The sequence below is a fragment of the Protopterus annectens genome, chromosome 10.part0 (assembly GCF_019279795.1).
Source record: "Protopterus annectens isolate FY-2018-M chromosome 10.part0, PAN1.0, whole genome shotgun sequence".
NCBI lineage: Eukaryota > Metazoa > Chordata > Ceratodontiformes > Protopteridae > Protopterus > Protopterus annectens.
Genome location: NC_056744.1, coordinates 1,615,402,546 through 1,615,424,111, shown reverse-complemented (window position 1 = coordinate 1,615,424,111; position 21,566 = coordinate 1,615,402,546). Strand labels below are relative to the sequence as shown.

General features: G+C 41.7%; 1 protein-coding gene across 3 annotated transcripts in view; it reads left to right on the top strand.

Annotated features, from left to right (window-relative positions):
* The window catches only part of LOC122813794 (CD276 antigen-like), a 361,991-nt gene that overhangs the window by 215,107 nt on the left and 125,318 nt on the right, over positions 1-21,566 (top strand). The window contains exon 7 of one of the 3 annotated variants that reach the window (XM_044086301.1): positions 5,441-5,465. The exons of the other annotated variants lie outside the window; for them this stretch is intronic. Within the exon in view, the coding sequence (XP_043942236.1) occupies positions 5,441-5,450 (10 nt within the window). The 3' untranslated portion in view covers positions 5,451-5,465. Of the gene's footprint in view, positions 1-5,440; positions 5,466-21,566 lie in introns of those variants that run through there. 3 annotated transcript variants of the gene reach the window in all.

Sequence of the window (21,566 nt, the reverse complement as noted above, 5' to 3'; positions counted from 1 at the left end):
CAGTAATCCGAATAGCGCGCTCTGCTAATGCATCGGTCTCTAGTGTCATAACATCGTTAGGTAGGGGTTTGAATCCAGCAAGTGTGTGTGAAGGGTGGGTTAGTGTGTGTGTGTATGAAAAAAACATCCTTTTTGGCAACTGGGAAAACACACTACAGGATGCTCATTCCCCTTTCTAAACACTGATGATGTCAGCACCCTACAAGTATATCAGGAGAAAGAAAATCTCTCAGTAATGCAAATAGCGCGCTCCGCTAATGCGTCCATCTCTAGTGTCATAACATAGGTAGGGGTTTGAATCCAGCAAATGGCAAGTGTGTGTGAAGGGGGGTTAGTGTGTGTGTATGAAAGAAACACCCCTTTTGGCAACTGGGAAAACACACTACAGGATGCACATTCCCCTTTCTAAACACTGATGATGTCAGCACCCTGTAAGTATATCAGGAGAAAGGAAATCTCCCAGTAATGCGAATAGCGCGCTCTGCTAATGTGTCCATCATGAGTGTCATAACATAAATAGGTAGGGGTTTGAATCCTGCAAATGGCAAGTGTGTGTGAAGGGGGGTTAGTGTGTTTGTAAGTGTGTATGAAAAAAAATCCCTTTTGGCAACTGGGAAAACACACTACAGGATGCACAATCCCCTTTCTAAACAATAGCACAGTTATTTATGGCTTCTGATTCCAGACATGTCACGTGTTTTTCTCACACAGAATGCCCATGTGTGCGGGTTGTTGTTCACAATAATGCATGACATTGATTAAAACAGTTATGGCAATGCACAGATTATGTATGTGTGTGCCAAATACACATATGTACCTGTGACCTTCAATAGTTACCATGTGTGATGCCTGCCACATGTGAATACATGGTATTTGCACTGGGTAACATTATGACTGTGGTCTTCTGTGCATGTGCTGCATGTGGTATGTGTATATACAGTGTGAGATATAGATGGTATCAACCTAGCAGTGAGGGATACACACCTGGTCTGGGGCATATAGTCTACATGTTGTTGATGAACAGGTGCTGCATGTTTTCACCTGTTGTGGGAGTGGTAAGAAGTTGTTCCATAGCAATGCAGTGACTGCATGCTAGGAACCTTTCAGCTAGGGTGTTGTAGCTACAGTAATTCATTAGCATTCAGTATCGTCAGCATTCCTGGTGAGGGTATGATGCCAACCAAGGTCAGGGTTCTACCAGCCTGTGCCACTTGCTCAGTGAGCCCTTCCATGTTCCCTATCATGTAGTCCAGGGAGGTACATCACAGGTCAGCTGTAGTGGCATAGACAATGACTGAGTCATATGTGTCCATGCATCTGACTGACCTGTATGCTTGTGTTATGTGGTGGACCATAGTGCCCCACGAGCATATCACTGTGACCTTCACCTTGTCCAGCCTGGTGAGCATGACCTCACTGTACCGGACAATAAAGGTACCTAGCACAACTGTAGCAGGAGTGTTGTATAGCTGTACAGACTGTGACTGTTTGGCACACAGGATTTGTGTGCTATGCGTTATGCGTGCTGTGTTCAGGCATAACATATGCCTGTGTGCCAGCTGCAGAGGTGTCTGCCGCTCAGGCAGGATGCCATTCTTAGGCTCCACGAATGGCCCGGTGTGTTCCCGTGCTTGTATTGCTGTCAGTGTAGGTCTACATCAGACTGGTATTGTAGTCACTGTAGTATTTCATGCCACCTGACAGGTTATGCCAGTACTGGGTTCAGAGTGCTTAGTCAACAGTTTGGCTATGTGTTTCCATCTCATACATGTGTTGTACATCCATGGGTAGGGGATAGGGTTGACTGTGTACATGTGGCAGCTGTGACATTACTACATGACTCACATATTCCACAAATGTACCATAGAGGTGACTGACAACTGACCTTTGCACATGCTACCATAGTATTGTGATTGCCATGGTGATTAACAGCACATAGGGCCAATGGGGAACAAGATACATAGGTTCATAGGTTCATACTAGGCTATCTGCCCTAGGGCATTTATAAACCTAGCCAGAATGTGTGTGGCTTTCGCCATCCATTGTAAATTTATCTTGCTATGCCCTTTTCCAAGGTTAGTATGCAGTGCCTCTGTCTAACAGTGACACATAAGTGATACTCAGAGTAAACCTACGATGTCCCATTCAGTCATCAATATTCCTTTTGAAGAGAGTCGATGAGGGACTCTGCCTAACCTGGATTGGGATTTTATTCCAGAGTGAAGGGAGCCTCTGAGTTATGAATCTGTCCCTCCAGCATGTCCTATGTATATCAGTCCTGAGGTTCAAGTCTTTCCAGCGTGTATATCGATGGGATTTGGATATTCTGAGGTGCAGCATGCCCATTAAGTCAGGGTTTGACATGGCTTTATATGTCAGGCACAGATCGCCTCTGAAGAGGCAGTATGCCACTGAGTAGAGCTGCTGTTTCTTTAACCAGTCAGTATATGGCATCTGTTTGAGCCCTTTGATCCTCTTGGTGAGGTACTTTTGGGGTCTTTCCAGTTGCTGCAGGTGTCTGGTAAGGTGCATGCCAACAGGGGCATTGTAGTCAATTATGGGCCTGATGAGGGATGAGTAAAGAGGCACAATGTCCTCCCCTGATCTACATGTGAATCCCTTCATGATGAGGTGGCCTATATAAATTGTTTTTCTAACCACTTTGGCCACGTGGTTGTCAAATGAGAGAATGCTATCAACTTGGGTCCCCCAAGGTCCATAATTCCTTCTTCTGTACTTAATGGATTACCACCTATGTGGTACTTTGTGGTCACTTTGTTTTCACCAAAGGGGATGACTATACACTTTTTGGCATTCAGCTTGAGGCCATGGCTCTGGCACAAGTCATCTGTTTCTATGAGGCCCTTTTGGAGGATGCTTGTGTTGGCTGGAGAGTTGATTATGGCGTCCAGTTTGCAGTCATCTGCGACTTGGTCAGCCACAGTCCTTCCATGTTGGCCTGTACCTCCGATAAATATATACTGAACAAGACAGATCCCAGGACTGAGCCTTGTGGGACACCACTTGTAACTGGTTTTGAGGCTGACATGGCTCCAGCAATTCTAACCATGTGGGTTCTGCCCTTGAGCCACTGTGCAATCTATGTAGTGACATAGGGGTTTATATGTACACTGGTGAGCTTCCCTAGAATGCCCAAGTGGGGTATTGTATCAAAGGCTTTTGCAAGGTCCAGGTAGGCTGTGTAGACCACCTTCCCCTTGTCAATGGCCTTGGTGACTGTTTCAAAGAAATCAACCAGGTTTGAGAGGCAGGATCTGCAATTAACAAAGCCAAACTGGGTATGATGCAGTGTCTGTAGGTCCCCAATATCTATATTTATGAGGTCCATGATGATCCTTGCCATAGCTTTGCAGACCAAGCTAGTCAGGCTTATGGGGCGATAGTGTCCAGGATCCGTTAAGGCACCACCTAAATGTAGAGGGACCACTGTTGCTGTACTCCACTCTTTGGCCACATATCGTGTAGTAAGGCTGGGATTGAACAGTAGTGTTATGTCTGGGTGTAGCTCTTCTTGGAGTTCATGTAGGACACAGCCCGGGACACTGTGTGGTCCCATTGATGTAGTGTTTATTGCTTTGGAGAGGGCAGCTCTTACCTGAGCATCTGAGATGTCAGGGGGGCAGCACTCTGCTGGGATACATATTTGCCCTTTCGGTGTGGAGGGGGGAGAAGTTTGCACTGAACCTGTCCGCTAGGATGTTGGCAATGTCTGTGTGTTTGGTATTTCTTTTGACATTTTGGACTACCTCTGAGCATATCTGGGAATTACCACCCAGGTTCCTAACATAACTAAAGAAAGCCTTGTGATTATCCTTAGTGTCTTGTGGAATTTTCTCTCAAAGATGGCCTTAGACAAACTTATGAGTGGCTGTAGTTTTCTTCTAATACTCATCACTGATGCTTTCACATTTTGGGATTTTGTTGCATCATTTAGTAGCTTCATCCTTCTATTGTATAGTTTGTTTATGGCTGGTGTCCACCAGACAGGACGTCTGCCTTTGGAGGATTGGGTCTTGCGTTTATTTGGGATCGCATGATCCATGCATTTCTGAAGGTGTCCATAGAATGCCTTTATACAGGTATCTGCAGTCTGGTCCATATTTTCAACAGGCCCGGGGGCTTTGAAGGTTTCCACATCATTTTTGAGGAGTGTGAACTTGCTTTACAGAAGTTGTTGACTGTGGTTTTCTGTGCAGGGGGTGGGGTTGGGATGTGAATATCCAGTGAGATTAGTTTATGGTCTGATCTTACCAGTGAGGGATACACTTCTGGTCTGGAGCATAGAGTCCCCATGTTGGTGATGATCAGGTCCAGTATGTTTTCCCCTCTTGGAGTGGTAACAAGTTGTTCCATAGCATTTTAGTTAATAAATTCTTTGGGCTAGGGTGTTGTAGCTACAGTCATGCTCCCAGTCTATGTTTGTGTAGTTTAACTCACCCAATATAATAAAAAAAGTTGTCAACCATATGTCATATGGAGTACTGAGAGTGAAGCAGTGAGAAACAAGGATGGATTAGGTTCCACAAAGTCCAAGAATTCTTCAATTGATAAAAAGTAGATTTTATTCCTCTCAGACAAGCGCTTTCGCTAAAATTAGCTTCATCAGGTCTTTTACATTTACAAAATGAATTAAAATGCCATTTTTATATATTCATTACAATTCAATTAAAACAAATTGCAATCGTTACTTAAAAGGGAAATACCATGATGTTTAAAAACAATTGAAGTACAAAGTGTGCTTAACTTCCCTGATATGGCAAGCTTATAAAATCAAAACAATGCATACATAAGACCAGATCAATACATAAGGAAAATATGTATATATGAATATGAATATAATAATGTAATAATGTAGTCCTAAGTGTTAGGTCTGTGAAAGCAACTGAAAACTGTATTACGATAGTGTATGTGTATAAGTTCTAACATGGCCAAAGTACCTGTGAAACTATAAATGAACCAAACTGATGGAAAATGCATAAATGGGTTTTTAAGAAATCGATGTATGTCTCTGGGATATGTATATGTGTATATAGCTGCATGATTCATAAAAAGTGCAAATTGAGTATTGGTGTACTGAAAATGGACCAATAACTCCTGGAAACTGGTTTTATACGGGGAGCTGTATCTATAGATGGTGATGGATTATTATGTAACTGTTCTCAGATATTCTATTAAAAGCTTTTTGAGCTTAATTTACTTCTACCACTGAGTGTAATGTACATTTGATGAGCATTGAAAATTATCATTATGCTTGCTATAACAAATATATGTATGTATGCATATTACATGCAGAGAACAAATCAGACAGAATTAAAAATTACTAAAGAGCCATATAGTTAAGGTACATTCATAGGTCTAAAGTATATATATCTTATATTATGTGTATCTTACTTGATCTTCCTTCTCTTCCTCAATTTAGGCTTTATTGATACCCTCTCATTTAGGCCTTTCCCATTGTCTGCTCTTAGGCGTATGATCCAATCATTCTCTCTGTCCTCCGTGATTCCGAATATCCCCTCCTCTTTTACTGGTAGGTATAATTTCCAAGACTCTGAAATGAAAGGTATGTGTAGTGTCATTGTCTGCCACATGTTTTGCTAGGGCATTATTCTGATGATTTTTCCTAATGTGGTAAATGTGTTCTCTAATGCGGTCCCTAAATTTACGGTTGGTTTTCCCCACATAAAAACACCTGCATACTTGGCATACTGCCAGATAGACTATATTGCTGGTCATACAATTTGCTACAGTGGTAGTTTTAAAAGTTTTCCCTGTGTCCGGATGCAGAAACGATGGATTCGTATCTATATATATGCAGAAGTTACATTTACCACATGGTTCAGTGTGCCCTACATCTAAAGCAACCTGACCATCTTTCATGTCACATAACAACCTTTTCAAGTTTTTCTGATTCCTATACTGGAATTTCGGAATATCACCTACGATGTTCTTGATGCTTTCATCTATCTCAAAGATTTTCCAGTATTTACTTATAATATCCCTGATCATGTGACTATCAGAGGTGAAGGAAGTCATAAATTTTACAACTGAAGAATTGTGCTCATTGCTGCTATTCATACATTGATTATCAGGACCAAAATATGGGGTAGCTATGGTGCTTCTCAATTCTGGAATATCTTGTAGGTTTCTTTTCACCTCATGGTCCTGATATCCTCTTTCTAATAGCCTGGTCTCTAATAGGTCGAGTTCCATATTAAAGCCTTCTGTTGTAGGATTGAGTCTAGAAGCTCTTATCCCTTGCCCCCTTATGATGTTCTTAAATACGAACGAGGGATGCATGCTGGACCTCATGAGTAAGGAGTTGCTATAACAAGCCTTACGGAATACCCCGGTGTTAATTAATCCATTGGGTAGTCTCTCTATATATAGGTCCAGGAACTCAATCTTATTCCTTGAGTAGTTCAATGTAAATGTAAGGAAGTCTGTTAGGTCATTAATGGTTCTCAAAAATGATTGTAGTTGTACTGCTGTTCCTTTCCATAAAAGAAAAACGTCATCGACAAAACGTCGGAAAAATATAACCTTTCCATGAATATTCCTGTTTTAAACAATATCTCCTCCTCCCAATGCGCCAACACCATGTTGGCATAGCTGTTGGCGCATGGGGTGCCCATGGCAACACCATCTACCTGCCTGTATATGATGTCATCAAACATAAAAATGTTATTGGTTAAGACCAGATTCAAAAAGTATGCTATCAATTCTATCTTGGTCTCACTATAGTTACTATGTTTCTTCAGATACTCATGGATGAAGGTCAACCCTGTCTTATTCGGTATGACTGTGAATAATGACTGTATGTCTAGGGTGACAAACATGAATGATTCCAGTTCAGGCTGATTACCAATGCACTCATATAAATCCAGTAGAAATTGTTTCGAATCTCTTAAGACAAAGATGTTGTTATTCAATATAGGTCTGAGGTTTTTCTCTATATATACCGATAGGTGTTCAGTGACCCAACTTCGCCCTGACACTATTGGTCTCATGGGAGGGTTGACTAGATTCTTATGGATCTTAGGTAGGCCATGCATGATCGGTATTAGTGGTTCCTTTATCAATAAATAACCATACAAATCTTCATTAATCTTATTGTTTGAGTACAGTTCTGTCAATATCTTCTTAATCTGTCTTATAATGTCTTTAGTAATGAAGGGATCAATAGTTTCATAAAACCTATCGCCTAACATCTCCTTCATGGCTAAAAGGTACTGACTAGTATTCATGACTACAGTTCTTCCCCCTTTGTCAGCTGGTCTGACTACTATACTGCTATCAGCCCGTAGGCTTCTTAGCCCTGTTCTTTCTCCATGAGTTAGGTTGTCAGAGTAATACTTCCTCTTATCTCTTTTCTCATTATAATAATTATGTAATTCTTCCTCTGTGAGCCGTTGGTAGGTCTCTATAATGGGGTGATTAATTGGAACATAATCACTGAGTTTTTTGAAAACAAAATTCCTATCTGTCTTTTGTGTAGTGTTAATATCTTTGAACTGTAGTTTCAACATGATGTTTCTACAGAATAATTTCAAATCTGATACAGTTTCTGTTATAACACTGTTACTTTTGGGGATAAAACTCATACCCTTGTTCAATAGAGAGACCTCATCCTTAGTTAGAACTCTATTGGATAGATTGAACACTGTACTGGTGTTTATTTCTTCCACATTTTCTTTATTGTTTGGTTCTGAGGAAATTCTTCCGAGTATTTCCTTTTCTGGCGTCCTCGGCTCATAGAGCGCGTACGCCTCGGACCCTTTTCCATACGTATGGGGAGGGGAAAATAAATATTCAAGGCTGTCTCTTGGCTTGTTCTCAGGTGGGGGTCAGGTATTTTCCTTCTCACAACTGTCTCACCTTCATCAACATTTACACTAGGGTTGTTCCTAATTACCTGCACAATAGGATACAGATTCACTTCTTCTTGCATACTAGGATGCATGATGTGAATAACATCATTGGAGTCATTGGTATTATTATTGATGTTCGATTCCCTATTCCCTTCTAGTGGTCTAATTGCATCGTCATCTTTGTCCAGAGTTCCTAACAATGTACCACTATCTTGTGTAATGTTTGCTGTATCTGGAGTATTTATATTGGCCTCAGTAGGCATATTTTCACACATATTGTGTCCTATTCCTTGTGTAACTTTATTCAATTCAGTTGTATCAGTGATATTGTTAATAGAGTTAGGAACATTGACAGTCATAGCATGGTTGGTATGATTGCTACTGTGTTCTGTACCAGTATTTCTCCTTCTTCCACTGATATTAAAGTTTTCAACTGCACTTATAGTTCCTGTAGCATCTGATCTATTCATGTTTAGCATATATCTAGGTTTTATATTCATATTCATGCTACCATTGTTATGGTGTACACATTGAGATACATTACTACTAGTTGATAAAGGAACATCATTCAATACATTCGAGACATTACTAGAGTTATATGCCAACGTGCCATACACTGACGTTTGATTCACATTACTATTGTTGTTATTACTATTATATCTTGGCCAAGCAAAGACTTGGCCTAATTTAAAATCGTTAAAGTCTCTGTTAATCTTGTGTTTCTTCTGTGTGATTAACTTCCGCTCTAGTGCTGATACACTGTCTAAAACATTTTCAAGTAAGGGATTAACAGTACCTTCATTAAAATCATTGTAGATTGTTGAATATTTACTGTTGATATCCAGATTAAGCGCTTCCTCTTCGGGCGCGAAAAAATTGATAAGCAGCTCCAAATATCTCCTGCTTGCTTCCAGATTTAATTTCTGCCAGGCTGCCAGTAGGTCAGGATAATCGCGTCCTTGGCTGGGCATATTGAATATGCGCAAGCCTCGTGGTACTATGTTGGTATCCAAGCAATGTTGCAAGTGCATCCGTTGCACTTGTAACCTCTTTAGTTTGAAGAAGCTTCGTTCTAAGCCTTCTAAAAGGTGTTGTAGTTTCTCCATGTTCGTAGTTTCTTCTGCGTTGTCATCACTATGTGCCGGCGCATCGAGACGCCACGTCGAGGCAGCTGTGCAGTCAAGGTACTGCTTAAAGCGGCGATGTAACGGCCCCTTCCTCTGGTGTTCACCTCGAGGATTATAATCAAGTTCAATGTTTGCCATCGTTGCTTTTATCTTGTATTGCCGCAGTTTCAATGAAACTGGATACGGATAGTCAATAGGAGGCTTGCAAGTAAATTAGAGGCTTGCAAATGGATTCACAGTCTATGCAAATAAGTAAACTTTGGAAAAAATATATTTTCCGTATTGTAGTAACTGAAAAAAACAAATTCTCAATGCTCCGTGAGGTGGTTGGTGAAGTAAAAATAAGAAGTATATACAGGGATAACCCCACCACAGCGGCAAACTCTCTCAGTTGAAAAAGAATATTAAAAGTTGTCAACCATATGTCATATGGAGTACTGAGAGTGAAGCAGTGAGAAACAAGGATGGATTAGGTTCCACAAAGTCCAAGAATTCTTCAATTGATAAAAAGTAGATTTTATTCCTCTCAGACAAGCGCTTTCGCTAAAATTAGCTTCATCAGGTCTTTTACATTTACAAAATGAATTAAAATGCCATTTTTATATATTCATTACAATTCAATTAAAACAAATTGCAATCGTTACTTAAAAGGGAAATACCATGATGTTTAAAAACAATTGAAGTACAAAGTGTGCTTAACTTCCCTGATATGGCAAGCTTATAAAATCAAAACAATGCATACATAAGACCAGATCAATACATAAGGAAAATATGTATATATGAATATGAATATAATAATGTAATAATGTAGTCCTAAGTGTTAGGTCTGTGAAAGCAACTGAAAACTGTATTACGATAGTGTATGTGTATAAGTTCTAACATGGCCAAAGTACCTGTGAAACTATAAATGAACCAAACTGATGGAAAATGCATAAATGGGTTTTAAGAAATCTATGTATGTCTCTGGGATATGTATATGTGTATATAGCTGCATGATTCATAAAAAGTGCAAATTGAGTATTGGTGTACTGAAAATGGACCAATAACTCCTGGAAACTGGTTTTATCGGGAGCTGTATCTATAGATGGTGATGGATTATTATGTAACTGTTCTCAGATATTCTATTAAAAGCTTTTTGAGCTTAATTTACTTCTACCACTGAGTGTAATGTACATTTGATGAGCATTGAAAATTATCATTATGCTTGCTATAACAAATATATGTATGTATGCATATTACATGCAGAGAACAAATCAGACAGAATTAAAAATTACTAAAGAGCCATATAGTTAAGGTACATTCATAGGTCTAAAGTATATATATCTTATATTATGTGTATCTTACTTGATCTTCCTTCTCTTCCTCAATTTAGGCTTTATTGATACCCTCTCATTTAGGCCTTTCCCATTGTCTGCTCTTAGGCGTATGATCCAATCATTCTCTCTGTCCTCCGTGTGATTCCGAATATCCCCACCTCTTTTACTGGTAGGTATAATTTCCAAGACTCTGAAATGAAAGGTATGTGTAGTGTCATTGTCTGCCACATGTTTTGCTAGGGCATTATTCTGATGATTTTTCCTAATGTGGTAAACTGAACCATGTGGTAAATGTAACTTCTGCATATATATAGATACGAATCCATCGTTTCTGCATCCGGACACAGGGAAAACTTTTAAAACTACCACTGTAGCAAATTGTATGACCAGCAATATAGTCTATCTGGCAGTATGCCAAGTATGCAGGTGTTTTTATGTGGGGAAAACCAACCGTAAATTTAGGGACCGCATTAGAGAACACATTTACCACATTAGGAAAAATCATCAGAATAATGCCCTAGCAAAACATGTGGCAGACAATGACACTACACATACCTTTCATTTCAGAGTCTTGGAAATTATACCTACCAGTAAAAGAGGTGGGGATATTCGGAATCACACGGAGGACAGAGAGAATGATTGGATCATACGCCTAAGAGCAGACAATGGGAAAGGCCTAAATGAGAGGGTATCAATAAAGCCTAAATTGAGGAAGAGAAGGAAGATCAAGTAAGATACACATAATATAAGATATATATACTTTAGACCTATGAATGTACCTTAACTATATGGCTCTTTAGTAATTTTTAATTCTGTCTGATTTGTTCTCTGCATGTAATATGCATACATACATATATTTGTTATAGCAAGCATAATGATAATTTTCAATGCTCATCAAATGTACATTACACTCAGTGGTAGAAGTAAATTAAGCTCAAAAAGCTTTTAATAGAATATCTGAGAACAGTTACATAATAATCCATCACCATCTATAGATACAGCTCCCCATATAAAACCAGTTTCCAGGAGTTATTGGTCCATTTTCAGTACACCAATACTCAATTTGCACTTTTTATGAATCATGCAGCTATATACACATATACATATCCCAGAGACATACATAGATTTCTTAAAAACCCATTTATGCATTTTCCATCAGTTTGGTTCATTTATAGTTTCACAGGTACTTTGGCCATGTTAGAACTTATACACATACACTATCGTAATACAGTTTTCAGTTGCTTTCACAGACCTAACACTTAGGACTACATTATTACATTATTATATTCATATTCATATATACATATTTTCCTTATGTATTGATCTGGTCTTATGTATGCATTGTTTTGATTTTATAAGCTTGCCATATCAGGGAAGTTAAGCACACTTTGTACTTCAATTGTTTTTAAACATCATGGTATTTCCCTTTTAAGTAACGATTGCAATTTGTTTTAATTGAATTGTAATGAATATATAAAAATGGCATTTTAATTCATTTTGTAAATGTAAAAGACCTGATGAAGCTAATTTTAGCGAAAGCGCTTGTCTGAGAGGAATAAAATCTACTTTTTATCAATTGAAGAATTCTTGGACTTTGTGGAACCTAATCCATCCTTGTTTCTCACTGCTTCACTCTCAGTACTCCATATGACATATGGTTGACAACTTTTAATATTCTTTTTCAACTGAGAGAGTTTGCCGCTGTGGTGGGGTTATCCCTGTCACCCAATATAATGGTGTATGGACAGACCTACATATTTCCAACTGTTCTCAGGAAGGCCAAGTGCGGTTCTTGGGTTTGGGAGGGTGGTCTGTAGCAGGCTGTAACCTGGAAGGCAGTTTTACCCATTGTTAGTTACATATGGATAGTCTCTGATGTTTGGTGCTTTGCCACCAACCTGGGGGTGTGGGTATCTTGGATGAATATCAATACACACCCTCCTTTTGTGGTTTTCTCCAAGTTTTGGGGCTGAAAAGCATGGTATGAGGTATAACTTGGTAGTGCTGGAGTGCTCTCATTATCCCTGAACCCGGTATCTGTTACTGCACAGATAGCGATGTTCTCCATGCTGAGGAATGTTTCGAGTTTGTGCATCTTGAGGTTTAGACTCCTGCCGTTGAGTAGCATTACTCTTAGTTTCTTATCCCTTGTGATACCTATGCAGGTGAGTTTGTTATTTGAGTCTTGCCTAACACAGGCACTATGGGGGTAGCAAGAGCCTTTGGCGATATCCAAAAGCCCAGGGGTGACAGGTGCAAGCTGTCCTTAGCAAAGCAGGTTGTTCAACAGAAGATGAGTATGTGAGGGTGTAGTGCCTGTGATAACTTAGCAGTGGCATATATGACTGCTCACGTGGACAGATGCCAGGTAAGTCATATGCAAAGTGTCACAGGCAACGTACATGTGAACAGGACAAACAGTGACATTCTGTCAAGTGAGACATGAACATACATATAGTAAGCTATGCAGATGTCACTAGGAGTCCACAGAAGCTGTGTAACTCTGCATGGCAGGTCGGATCAGTATTCCAGGGTAACTGCAAGGAAACATGCATGCAAACATAGCTACAGTAAGCAGGGCTGCATGTAGTCCATTGTACAACAAACAAGCTGTACCACTTCCAGTAAGTAACACTGCAAATGCCCACCAGCTGACATATAAATACCTATGTCACCAAAGGTGATACAAACCAGACCACGGACAGAAATGACATGGCCAGACATGCTGCATCCCACACGAAAACATATCACAAGCAACACAGACTTCACAAAGTCAGTGTTCTTAACAGGCACAGCCCCTAAGGCCAAACACAATGCGTGACACACCTATAATAGGTGATGCCATAGTCAGACACACTGACGTCCCACTCTCCAGACTGAGCAAGGTGAGGGTCACAGTAAGCTGCCTGTTGGGTGATAGAATGTGCCACATAACACAAGCACTCAGGTCACTCCACAGCAAGTACAAGTATGAGTCAGTCATTGTCCATGCCGTTGTGAACAACCTGAGACGTACCTCCCTGGACCACATGAAAAGAGACACAGAGGAGCTCTCAGATTATTTAGCCCATGCTGGTATGACCCTGACCCTGAGCAGTATCCTACCCTCACCAAGAATGATGCCACAATACAGACACAAAATGATCATTTTCAATAATTGTCTTAATTACTGTTGTAATTCTAAGGGGATCCAATATCTGTCTGCCTGGGATGACATGCTTGACAATCCACGCTGATCTGCAAGGGATGTCATGCACCTGTCACCCCTAGGTTTCCGGATATTGGCCAAGGCTCTTGCCACCCCCATAGTGCCTTTTCTATGCAAGGCTTAAATTCTAAACATTCTGCAGTAGAAAACAATAATATAAAAAAATAAGGGTAATGCTGCTCAACGACAGAAGTCTAAATCTCAAGATGCACGCCCTTGAAGCCCTCCTCAGTATGGAGAACATCGATGTCTGTGTGGTGACTGAAACCTTCTTCAAGGCTCCTGAGAGCACACCAGCACTTTCAAATTTTACCTCATATCATGTGTACCGGCATCCAAACCCGGACTGTACCACAAAAGGAGGGGATGTAGCCATATCCATCAAGGATACACACACCTCCAGGTTTGTGTCAACGCATGAAGCATCACACACCATCCAGGTGCAATTAACCATAGGCAAAACAGCCCTACAGTGTGTAGCATGTTACAGAACACCCTCTCAAACTCAGGAATCCCACACAGCCTTCATGAAGACACAGGAGAGTATAGATTTCTCTCCAAACACCATCATACTGGGTGACTTCAACTACCCAAACATAGACTGGGAACATTACTCAAGCCACAATACCCAAACTCTAAGGTGCCCATAGTTCAGAAACTCTTTAGCTATGGAACAAGTAGTCAACATTCCCACAAGAGGGGAAAATATACTAGACCTGATCATCACAAACATGGGTACAAAATGCTCACCACCGGAAGGTTATCCCTCATTGCTGAGATTGAACCATATACTAATCACACTGGAGTACTGGATCCCCCACATATGCAAACATCAACCACATCTATGTGTGTGCGGGAAATGCCCCTATTAGCAACTGTGAAAATACACTACAGGATGCAGATTCCCCTTTCGAAACACTGATGATGTCAGCACTCTATAACTATATTACTTGAAGCAAAGGTCCCTAGTAATCCGTATAGCGCGCTCCGCTAATGCATCTGTGTCTAGTGTTATAACATAGTTAGGTAGTGGTTTGAATCCTGCAAATGGAATGTATGTGTGTTAGTGTGAGTGGGGTTTGTGTGTGTGCATAATGCTGTGAGAGAAAAGTGCCTTTTGCCAACTGGGAGAACACACTACAGGGTGCACACCCCTCTTCCTAAACACAGATGATGTCAGCACCCTCTAAGTACAGCATTAGAAAGGATTTTTCCTGGTAATGTAAATAGCACACTCCGCTAATGCGTCTGTCTCTAGTGTCATGAAATAGTTAGGTAGGGGTTTGAATCTTGCAAATGGCAAGTTTGTGGGGTTAGTGTGTGTGTGCAGAATGCTGGGGGTGAGATGCACCTTTTGCCAACTGGGGCTACACACTACAGGGTGCACATTTCCCTTAACAAACAGTGATGTTGACAGCACCCTATACAAACAACATGACAACAGACAACTGCCACTACTCAGTATAGTGCTACATGCTACTGTAACACGCACCTGTTCCAGAACATACCTAGATAGTGTTTTGAAACCTGCATGTGGCAAGTGTGTGGATGTGGGATGTTTCTGTGTGTGCATTTCTGTATGGAAAACATGTTGGATGTGGCGATCAGGGAACCACAGTACCTGATGCACATTAGTACAGGTAGAGAAGAGGAACTAGGTAGTAATCCAAATAGTGCACTTTGCAAATGTGTACCTGTCACGTGTCGACAGCTACTTATGTAGGGTAATTAATCATGGAAATGGCAGGTGAGCATGTGCATGTGTGGGGGTAGCAGGGTGGTTGTAAATGCATGTGTGACAGAACAGATACATATAGCTGAATCTACAATACAGCACATGATGCACATTCCCATAGTCAATACTAGCATGTGATGGTGTGCAGCTGGTACACTTTGGTAAGTAGTATGGGTGCAGATAACAATTCAGGACATTCATACAGTTACTGCAGCAGGAATGCTGGGATATACACACAATCATAGTGGAATACTGAACAGTTACCAACATGTTACTACTTATACACATCTGTGTAGTCACCCTGTGCATCAGCAACGTGTTTACCTTTTCCTGCACTGATGTAGTATGCAGGAGGTGGCACAGTGTCATCATATGCACAGGGTGTGGGTTAGGTATGTCCAAGTCAGCCACTGGTACCACCAATTGACATGTGTGTGTATGTGTGTTCGTTAGGGGCAGCAGTACAGGGTGGACCAGTGTTGGTGCAGTGTGTGTGTGTATGTGTATTCCCTAGGTGTTAAATTTCTGCATGTGTGTAAGCACGCACACAGTTCCACATAATGGCTGCCATGTACAGGGTTTTGTGGACAGCCACAGACTGCACCTGTCAGGTCATCCAGATCAGTGTCTGTGGGCACGGACACGGTACCTGTCCCTGGCAGGGGTGCTACGGACCATATCCGGTACTAATCCAGACTGGGTACTGTCATCGGAAGCAGGTGTGTGTTGACTGGACACAGTTCCCTATTGGGACTGTCCAGAGCCACGTGCACGTGGTCTCCTGGGGCGTCCTGATGACAGCACTGACCCAGCAATGCTGGGGCTGCTGCTGGCACTTGGGGTGCGTGAGCGGGCCTGTTGTCATCCGCACCGACTGCCAGCTGGTGCTGTTGCCGGCATACGGCCACGTCGATGCCGCAAACGCACACCATCGCCCTGGCCCTTGGACATCTGGTTGTGGAGCAGCTGTTGTATGTCCCCACAACGTGTGTCAACGAAATCGGTGAAATTATGAATAGTATTCGCAATGTCACGCATGCCGTCTGTCATGGCTGTGTGACATGCTCTCAGCTCCCTCAGACCCTGTCTGGTGTACCTTGCCATATGCGCCTGTGCCTGCATAACAGTCCGAAACATAACGGAGGATGACATACCTCCTTCGGCACGTCGGCCAGAGGCAGTACGGCCACGGATGCACCCACGAGAACCCATGGGCGACTGTCTGCATGGTACCATCGGAGGACCCTGCTCATGGCTGCTTTGTGGGGATGCATGTGCCACAGGTACCAAATTGCCCTGATCTATGCCCAATGCATACTGTCCACCACCTAGGGACAATGGTGACAAAGGATGTACCAGCAGGATGACATACCTATAGATACAGACATATGACACATTGTCATGGTTTACAGTATGCAAAGTATTACCTGCTACTTTACATTACCTGTGTTTGTCGCAGCTGTTTGCGTTACCAGTGGCTTTGGTTTGTGCTGCTGCTGGCACAGCCTGATACTGTTCCTGCTGGCAGTGCTGACAGTTTAATGCTGTGTGTATTTTTTTTTTTTTGGTTTTTTGAGGATCTCTGTCTCTGTCTCTTGATCAACGATGTTATCGGGTACCTGCGGACACTATCCCCAGCCACTGTGCCTTTGTGATGGGCTGATCCAGCCTTTTGAACATGGCTGTCCTTTCACTGTCACTACAGCCATTGCAAAGGGCAACACACAGACAACTGCTGCCATGAACATGGCTTAAGAGTGATTGACATGTGATGTATGGTCATCCCCTTTTGCTGGGACTATGTACACACAACCTATCTCATGGACATACCTATAGATACTGAACTATGATACATTTGGAGGTTTCACAGTAAACACATATTAACCTGCTACTTTGCATTACCTGTGTTTGTGTCAGCTGTTGGTGTGTCACTCCTGCTGATGCTTGCTGCTTGATGCTTGCTGCTGCTGCTGCTGCTGCTGCTTTTGGTGCTGTGAAGCTACAGTGATTTTTTTTTTATCACTGCCTTTCTCTCTCTCTCTCTCTCTCTCTCTCTCTCTCTCTCTCTCTCTCTCTCTCAGTTTGGTGCAATGAATGTATTGCATGTGTGGAGTGTTAGTACTGGATGCTTTTGTAGGTATCTGCATAGGTCCATGTGATGGCCTCTGCACCAATTGTAAGCCAGCATTTGCTAATTGCATGCAGCCAGTTGTGTACTGCTTGCATGTCTCACTGTGATTTCAGGACAGTGCTATAAAAGGGTATGTGAGATAGGCGTTGCCCTTTCAGATTGCAAGGGCGTGGACCATGCTGGTAGGCTGTGGACAGTGTTCTGTGAGTGTGAAGGTTAGTAAGTGTCTCATGATTCATGCTGTGTTGTAGATTCAGGTTGCTACATTTCTCTCACCTGTTCCCTGTACTGAGTGTGTATGCATACTGACACCTACAAGTACATTTACATATGTATTGGTATATATATATATATATATATGTGTGTACATATACATACTTTCATATATGTACATTAGCTTACATTATCAACTACAAGCTAACAATTAGCAGGGCTGTTTCTGTTAACAGTAAACTATTATGGGAATCCAGTAATTATGACAGTAAAAGTCTACTTGACATGCTTTGGCTAGTACACATCCTCTATTGCCTTTATATTCATTCATACTATTACATGTTATATTTATTTTAGCACTATGTTCTTGTATGAGAGTCATGGCTTAGTGGTAGGTCATACAGACTAGTGTTACCAAGGTCCTGGGGTAGGGCCTAATAGTAGGCTTTTATTTTGCTTTCGAAATGAGTACAGTACCTGTCAATCAGAGTGCTAAAGGCACTTTTAAGCAGTTAAAAGGGTTAGTAAGTCTCACAGGAGTCAGGCTGTGTTGTAGATTCAGGTTGCTGCATTTCTCTCTCCTGTTCCCTGTAGTGAGTGTGTATGCATACTGACACCTACAAGTATATTCACATATGTATTGATATATATATATATATATATATATATATATATATATATATATATATATATATATATATATATATATATATATATATATATATATATATATATGTGTGTGTGTGTACATATGCATACTTTCATATATGTACATTAGCTTACATTATCAACTACAAGCTAACAATTAGCAGGGCTGTTTCTGTTAACACTAAACTATTATGGGGATCCAGTAATTATGACAGTAAAAGTCTACCTGACATGCTTTGGGTAGTACACATCCTATATTGCCTTTATAGTCATTCATACTATTACATGTTATATTTATTTTAGCACTGCATTCTTGTATGAGAGTCATGGCTTAGTGGTAGGTCATACAGACTAGTGTTACCAAGGTCCTGTGTTCGGGACTGACAGTTGGATTTTATTTTACTTTCGAAATGAGTACAGGACCTGTCAATCAAAGTGCTAAAGGCACTTTTAAGCACTTAAAACCAGGTCTGCGCTTGTTTGCGCAGAGCTCACGCATGCGCACTGGCGTTGAGCTCCGCTAACACACGCGCACACCCGCACTATTTTCTTTGAAAGAAAAGAAAAAGGGGTGACAGGAAAGTGGTGAAAAAGGGGTCACAAAGAGGGTAAGACAGTAGGGAAACAAGCATGGGATTTGCAGGAGGGATGTAGGTAAGGCCCATAGATGCCCATGTCTTTAGCAGCAACAGCTGTGCATTTGTATGTAATTTGGTGTGACATTTTAAACCTTCCACCCCTGAGAGAGGTGTCAGGACAACATTAATAGTTGTTGTAAAGCCAATTGTAATTAACAGTTTCAATGTCCAGTGGACATGTGTGTGACATGGACAGCTATGTATGGGGCATAATTTTTTTGTGGGTACAGAGTGCCCTTTTTTTTTTTTTTTCAGGTGAGAGTGGTATGTCAGGTGAAGGTAGTCGGTATAGCTGGGGAGGTAGCTTGGGTAGGTTAACAGACAAGACAGACAAGATGCATACAGGGGCGGTGTATGACACGTGTGGGGGGGGTTACACAATTGACAGGGACGGAGGTTGGGATATCCAGAGCCCATGAGCCCACAGATGGCAACAGTGGAACTGATATCCCCACCCATAGGCAGTTGCCACTGTTCCTTCACAGCCCAGGAGGGGGCTGTGCTGGGGGCTGTGCAGGCAGGACAACGGGCATGCCCGTAAGCTGTGCCACCCAGGCCTCAAGCTGGCGTAGGGGCCCAAGAACAGAGTCCTGAATCTCCCTTCGCACCACAGACCGGACACCTTGGAGGGTGAGTGGATGGGCTCCTCCGGCCACGCTTGCAGAGGGGGGACGGGCCCCATCCCCTGCAGTGCTTCCACCCAAAGGTGGCACAGGGCCACTGGAGGAGGGTCCAGCCTGGGCACTAGTGCCAGGTGCACTCGCCAGATGAGGTGGAAGAGGTGGGTCCACTGGGACCCGCCTTCCCAAGCGTTCTAGGTTTGGGAGAATGTCAGGTTAGTTTGGGTTAGTAGCATATCATTCCATTCAAATTAGTTGTAACAGCATGCATTGGTATTCCCATTAAACAAACACCCAGATATTAACACCATTGAACAGCAGGCATATCACATGCATTATTTGAACAGCAATACACAGTCAAACAACATGCAGGGTTGATTAATGGCAACAGGCCATCAGGTTTGCAGGTATGAACAGGGCACATGCACCAACGGACATGCATATATTTATGAACCAACAGGACAAATGTCCATGGGTAATACAATTTACACATACCAGTTACCAGTGAATTTTTTCAGTTGGAGTTATAGGGTGGGGTGGAGAAAGAAAATGTTAACACATTCATAACAAATACATTTCCTATACATTTGTAATAGAAACACAATTAAGTTGTGGGTGATGATTATAAAATGATATTTAACTGGCTGTCATGCTAGAACTGTTACAGATGCATCACTATACAAGTTTTTTGAATTTGATCAGATACATCATCCTGCTACATTTTGATGACAGGGCAGGGGACAACTGTGGATTTTTGTATGTCAGACAAGCATTCATACTATCTGAAATTTGTTGACTGTGATCACCATATACAGATTGTGGGTTACACATTCCAGATTCAGACACACTGTAATCAGGTTGGGACGTTCAGTTTTAATTCCCACATGCATTTAGTTCTGTACTCACAGACTGCAGTATATTTATTCCAGAGTTATTACTACTTTATTTGTTGATACATGACCCTTTCTCTCACTCTCACACATCTTGTTATTTCACAGTTCAGGTTGGTACTTCTAGGCTTTATTAACATATTAGACCTGTGGTTATTCAAACACTTTCCAGCAGCTTCACTTCTGTCATGATTCAGCATTTCAACAGGGGATATATCTCACATGCTCAGCTTATGCAGCTGTACTCTTCAGACTACTGCAGGTTGTACTAAATTTAATTAATGGTGGGACATCTGTATTACAGACTGTTTGTTTGTCAATTATATTTCCAGTTTCACTTACATACTGCTAAACAGTTATTCATTGCAGCCATACCTGCACACTTACACTTGTTGCTTGCACATTCTATTACTTAGTGACTACACTGCACTGTTCTGCTAACTGACACACTTTCATATTTATTTACAAGTACTAGGTGGGGTTACTGACCTGCATGGTGGCGCAGCCGCACCAGCCTGCTATCATGAGCCCTGCGATTCGCAGAGCGGACACCTGCAGCTATAATACAAAACAAGTAATATTGGAATACACATCTCCATGGTATCAGCTAGTTGAATTCCTTATATACATAGTAAAATGTAACTTACTCAGTAGTGGGGCGTTGGGCATATCCCGGGCCTCCTGGATCCATTAGTTCAACTGGTCTTGTTTGCGTCGCTTCAGGTCCGCATGGTGGTGACGAACCTGCTCACCAGTGCATGGAATACCAGTGGCACTGGTGAGATCATGAGCCAACTGGTCCCATGCCTCCGCCCTGTATGCTACCCATGAGACCTGGCCCTGCATGAGTTGGGCCTCATGATGATGAACTAGGAGCCAGACCATGTATCTGGACTCCTCAATGCCCCACCGCTGTGCTCGAAAGCAACGTCCCTCCCCTACTCCACTCATTCTGCCTGCAGGTCTGTTCTACAATAGTTTATGCTGTGTATTCCCGCCTATGGGGCTTATATATGCCGATTTTCCTGCACATTTCTATGATTGGCCATTTTGGAATTGTATCAACTTCACAGAAACTGCTTTATCATGCTCCACTTTGATTAAATGCTATATATATGCTATTTCTGCATTTCTAGGTACTGCTGTCA